This window comes from Spermophilus citellus, assembly GCF_964194105.1.
Source record: "Spermophilus citellus genome assembly, contig: SCAFFOLD_58, whole genome shotgun sequence".
Lineage (NCBI taxonomy): Eukaryota > Metazoa > Chordata > Mammalia > Rodentia > Sciuridae > Spermophilus > Spermophilus citellus.
In genome coordinates, this window is record NW_027672891.1 from 1268755 (window position 1) to 1275059 (window position 6305).

The following is a 6305-nucleotide window of genomic DNA, read 5'->3' on the forward strand; positions in this document are numbered from 1 at the left end:
TTCTTACTTATAATTCCAAAACAACATGAAGTTTATTTATTACCACCATATATGTTATTTTCCAAAAGGAAACAGCTACTTACCAGATAGTTTAGCTAAAATCTAATTCTAACAGAGAAAAACAAAATACTCAAGATTCTTTATCCACCCCCTCCAACTCCCACCCCCTCCACTTTTTTTTCCGCCCATACTAGAGATTGATCCCAGGGCCTCACACATGCTGGGCAAGTGCTCTACCACCAAGCTACATCTCCAGCCCCTTCTCCTAATAAAGTTATAACTCCTGATATTTTATAATGGGGAAATAATATAAACAACAACAACAAAATATATATATATATATATATATATATATATATATATATATATATATATAAAGTTTATAGGGCCAGGGTTGTGCGCCTCAGTGGTAGAGCACTTGCCTAGCATGCATGAGGCACTGGGTTCAATCCCGGGAACCACATAAAAATAAACAAATAAAATAAAGGTATTGTGTCCATATACAACTACAAAAATATTTTTAAAAATTAAGTTCACAAAATAAAAGAATTTTGCCTATTTAATTTTTATTCATTGGTCATCATAGTATTATAGAAAACTGCTTATTCAGAGAAAAATTATAATAAATTTTATTTGGAAATAAATACTTTACATTTATGAGTTTCTCACTCATGACAAGTCAATAGGTTCTATGAATACTTCAATCCCTTAAGATACTAATTAAAATCATTCTGCCTTGAACAGCTACAGCTAAATTAGTTTTCATAAACATTTCACAAGTTTTGCATTACATAAAAAGCTGACAGTTTTATTTGAATACTCCTCTGAACAAGATATATCTATCGTGAACACATAAAATAAATTTGAAATTCAGATAATTTTAAAAGAAGTAGAATTTATTGTTTTCTGATAAAGGCTGCAATTAGTTGGGGTAACAGATCCTCAACTAACAAGAAAAAAGAATTAGTATATAGATAATAAGATACTTTGAATTGTCTTCTTGAATTCGTAGCAATTTCCTTTTATGTTCTTACATTTAATTGAGCAAATCTTTTGGCCACAGGTATTACCTAGTTATAATATAATTAACCTTCAATTAGTTTAAATAAAATTAACACAGGTATAATTTACAATGAGAACTTAACATGTACTATGTCCATAAGACAACCAAGAATACTATGACCTGACTTATTTTATACTTCACACCAATATTGTTTCACTTAATCAAATACCTTATAATTAATAAAACACATTAAAGTCAAGACTGGACTTCATACTTTCATTCTCTATTAATGAGCATTATTGCTACTGTTTTAAACTGAAGATATTTTTATAAGTTTTTCTTTTTTATATTCAAAGAAGCATACTTACAGATTCGCTAACTATAAATGTTTTGTCTTTGGAAAACATTTCTTCTGAAATAGTTAGTTGGTGGACCTCTGATTCTACTATATCATCAAGATGATCACTGTTTGGTAACAGAACTTCTCCATCTTCTCCTAACTCTTTACTAAGTGGCTTAAATTCTTCTTTAAATTTCATGTCCAATGCATCAGAGGTCTGAAGATCAATTTGATCCTGAGATAATTTCATTTCATTAAAATAATGTTTTTCATTTTGCTGACAGAAAGTAAGTGCTTGTTTTGATGACATAGTATTTTCTTTTCCCTTTGATAGTCTAGATAGTTCAGTTTGGTGAGCAAATGCAACACTCATTGACACAATGACCTAAAGAAATCAATCAATCAAACAAAAAGGATTAGATTTATAAATACCAGCTGGATTTAAAAAGTGGGTCATTATTCAAAATTATATGAATTAGAAAAAAAGCCTGGCCTCATAGTTTTAAAAACAAAAATAAATCCTCTGATAAAGTGATACAGAGATAGGCTATTTTTCAATAAATTTAACATCAAAGTGTTTTACTGCCTGCCTTTTAAAATAAAACAAGCAAAATTTTTCTAACTATAACATCAATAAATGCTCAGTAAAAAAATAAAAAAATAAAAGTCTTTATATTTCTTCCTTCCAAAAAAATTCACTTGGCCATGAGTGATAATGTTCCGTGACAATCCTCCATCAGTATCTGTAGTTATTATCTAACATTACAATAATTTATCAGGGTAATACAACCACTTTTTCTCTTCATAACTTTTCCCTCATTTTTAGAATGCCAAACTCCTTCACAAGGTAACTATTTACAATGTAACACATATATAAAAACTTGTGGCATTCTGAAAAATTGTAATTACTATTCTATATCAAGAAAAAAATGTTCTTCTCAATGAAAAGTACCGCAAAACATTCTATGAAGCAGCAATTATAGTTGATGCTGTTATACAACTGTTTGGTGGACTATATATGAAACTTACAAATAAAAACAAAGTACATACCATCAAAAAAATCTATGCTTTTTTTTTGACAGTTCAAAGATCAAGAAAATCTATAAACCAAGAAAATCTTCCAGATAAACTATAAACTTACCTTAGCTATTTCTTCTTCTAATCTTTCTTGGTATTGTTTTTCCAACAATTTAACCATATTTGTTTCTTGTTTCATTCCACATTCATTAGAAAACTAAATTAAAGGGTGAAATATGACAATTTACACTGATTTTATACCATTAATTTTAAGGATGTACTCATAATTCCAAAAATATCACTATTTTTGGACACTTTCAAATAAAAATAAATTTCAGTTATCTTTAAATAAAAATATTAATCTAATAATCCTACGAAATAATTACACTTATTATAAACTTAAAGATGCAAAGAGAGAAATATATTTACATATCTGTAATTATTAGCATAAATTCTAGGGTGGGTTAAGGATACTTAAATATAATTAATAAGACATATATATATAAATGTATATTTATTTTAAGTAAAATGTTAACAAGTGGCTATGTTTGATAATGAAATTATGAACAAATTTTCTTCTTGGTATTTATTAAAAGAACACAATTTTCCACATACAAATTATTTTTATCAATTAAAAAAATAAATCTTCTTTTAGAAATGTAGATATACTGTCAACATGAAAGTATTTGTTTATTTACAAATTATTTGAATTTCATCCAACAGACATTTAATAAGGGATGAGTGTGGCTCATATCTCTTCTTAATATCCAGAATGAGAAAGGGCAATAGGCAGTGATTTTAATTTTTACTAGAATTTAGAATTATTGAGTGAAGATGAAGATGCAGTTGGGGGTTTGAAAAAAGTTTTGAATAATACAATGTTGAGGAGAGGCAGAGAGTGGTTCAGTGGCAAGCACAGTAAAAAAAAAAGGGCTTTTCTATCATTACTTCTGTTGGAAGATGGCCTGATCCATTATTCCAGCCCTAGCACCTTGGATTTTAGGGAATCCTATACACCATTCTGAAGATACCCTCTGCTTCCATAAGAGGAAGAAAAGACTATGTTGGCCATGGTACTGAAGCTGATTTATTACACAGTTCATAAAGAAATGTTACAAAGAAAAAAATTAAACTGTAACAAGGAAGGAAAATTCTCAAATTTATCTCTGTGTTTTTCCTATGCTATGAAAATATTTCTATAGACATTCTGAATCTTTTACATAAGGTATTATCCTCATGCTTTATGCTTAATCTTAGCCAAATATTTACTACATAATTACAAAACTGAAGACATAAAACTGATAGTAAGAAAAAAGTATCAGTGTACATAACTGTTTAAAAATGAAGATTAAAAATAACATACCTCTATTGCATGATCAATATTCTTTTTTAGACAACTTCCAGGATGTACTACTGATTTCTGTACATCAGATTCTTTAATTACCACTGAATCAACAGAGAAGCTAAATATAAATGAAAAAGTATAAAAAAATTAGTGTTATGTGTTTTATCCAAAGTTTCTACCATGCATAATGTGTACTGAGGCAGTGGGGAGACAAAAATGATAGTTCCCCCAGGGTTACAAGTATTGTAACTTAAAACATTTTTGACTAAGTTTTCCATTTAAAAGTAACAATGAATATTATGTCATTTAATGAATTTCAGTATAAATGTATGATAAAAAATTTATTATGTAAAAAACATTTTTAATAAGTCTTTTAAAAATAACATCTTAGATATGCTTATATAGCAACAGTGTACATAATATAATATACTATATACACTGATACTACACACTACTTATATACCTAAGATATATGATACATATTATTCATATTACATGGATATCTAAATTACACAGACACAAAACATATAATAATATAGAATAGATTATATTGGATTAAATATATTAAAAGAGCCAGGTACAGTGGTGCATGCTTGCAACTCCAGAAATTTGGGAGGTTGAGGCAGGAGGATCAAAATTTCAGGACGAGCCTTAGCAATTTAGTGAGACTCTCTTTCAAAATAAAAAAAAAGGGTTGGAAATGCAGGAAGATGGCTGAATAAAGTATTTGCTTCCCTGACAGATCTGTGGAGTGAACCAAGAAAAGCAGAAAGGCCACTTTTCAACAAGATGGGTGGGTGAATAGTCCAGAACTAGGAAGGACTTAACTGGAATTTAATACTGGATACTCAAAACAGATCATGGACTCAAGAGATCTTGTATAATAAATCTGTAAAATAGCTGGAAGTACAAACCAGAATATCCCTATGTGAATGTAGTAAAGCAATAAAGGAACTAAAGGAACCCCCATTCCTAGGAAAATTGAGGTGTTTTGCGGTATGGAGAGCTTAAGAGCTCAGAGATACTGCTCAAAAAACAAAAAACAAACAAACAAACAAACAAAAAACCTCAGTAAGCTGTGCTGCACAGCATCTGTGTACAGGAGGGAAGCCACCAGCTTTCTTGGCGTCATGCATGGAGGACAGCAGAAAGAACCATTGCGAAGCAGTGGCTGGGGGGCCTGCAGCTAGGTGAGTCAATTATTGGCAGACCAAAGTCTGGCCCCCAAAATGTGCAAGGCAAACCTATGCTGTGTGATAGAGAGTGTTCCAAAGTGAGAAAATCAAGCATGGAGGGATATTTACACAGGAGAATACTGATCAAGGAAACCCACCTGGCTTTCCCCTCCCCATCCAATCAGCTGCTTGCAGTACTGGATGGAAGAGAAGTGCCTGACTGTGAATTTGAAAGGATAGGCAAAGGAGAGATCAAGTTTGGAGACCAAATGACGACCAGGGTTCATGGGGTCTGCAGGCAAAGTAGTGGGCTAAGAACAGATTCCTACATCACATGTGTATAACCTAAAGGAGGTTCCCAAGGTGCGGTCTTCCAATGTGGACAGACAATTGCTGAGCCTTGGAGGTGTGATGACTTAAAATCTTCAGACCAATAGGCACGCAGTGAAGAGATTGGAACGTACCTAAGCCTACACCTTGGCTCTAGTAGTTCCGCTTCCAGGACTAACCCTCTCACCCTAGCAACCCTAACTACCCTGAGGGTAGAGCTAGCATCAAACTCCAGACAACATACCTAACTGCTCAGAAGAGAAGCTGAGAAACTTTTGAACTGCCATGGAAAAAAGTGTTCAATTTTTCATCCAGATTCCTTTTTTTTCTTCTCTCACATGTCTACCATTTTTGAAACCAAGTATTTTTCATGGATCAGTTTACTGAGGACTGGGATATCTGAATACTACATTACAGTTTTGTTGTTTATTATTTTCTTTTAAAAAAATTTTTATTATATATATATATTTTTTTTTTTCCCCTCTCATTTATCTGTCTCCTTGGATTCTCTTTCTCACTTTTCTCTTGCTAACACCCAACCTCTATTAAGTCCTCCCTTCATTCTTCCTATAATTTTTTAACTTCTATCTTTTCTGATCCTTCCTCATAAACATCACACCCTACATGACTTTTGTTCTCTCTTTGTCCACCAATGGAAACTGTAAACTTTTTTGCAAACTTACTGTTTATGTTGCAGACAATAATTGAACACATCATTTCAGTTTAATGGAACAAAACTGTGGATGCCTTAATAGGAGCTATTTGGTTTAAGGCTGTATATTGTTTGTATTGGGTGCAGTTATTATTTGTCTCTTCCTTAAAGGTGAGGTACTAGAAATCTTCAGGGACACTATGAATCTACAGGGTAGAAACTGTACTGCCTGAAATCCACACTGCTAGAAGGGCAGACATAAGAACAACATGAGAAAACAATGGAACAAAGTGGCCCAAACAAACCAAGATGATCCAATAATTAAACCCATAGACAACACAGTAAAAGAAATGTAGAAAAGGAGTTTAGAAAGTACATATTAGACTGACCTGGTACATAAAGAATGATATAGGGAATAAAATCAGAGACAAATTTGAGGAGGT

The 6305-nt window shown here is 31.8% G+C and overlaps 1 protein-coding gene across 1 annotated transcript; it reads right to left on the minus strand.

Annotated features, from left to right (window-relative positions):
- Nucleotides 1-1353: 1353 nt before the first annotated feature.
- On the minus strand, nucleotides 1354-4837 carry LOC308640441 (A-kinase anchor protein 9-like; the record flags this gene model as incomplete). Its single annotated transcript, XM_081312359.1, has 4 exons — nucleotides 1354-1728; nucleotides 2485-2577; nucleotides 3724-3823; nucleotides 4773-4837. The coding sequence occupies 4 exons, from the start codon at nucleotides 4835-4837 to the stop codon at nucleotides 1354-1356; spliced, it is 633 nt and encodes a 210-aa protein (XP_081168485.1).
- Between the last annotated feature and the right edge of the window lie 1468 nt (nucleotides 4838-6305).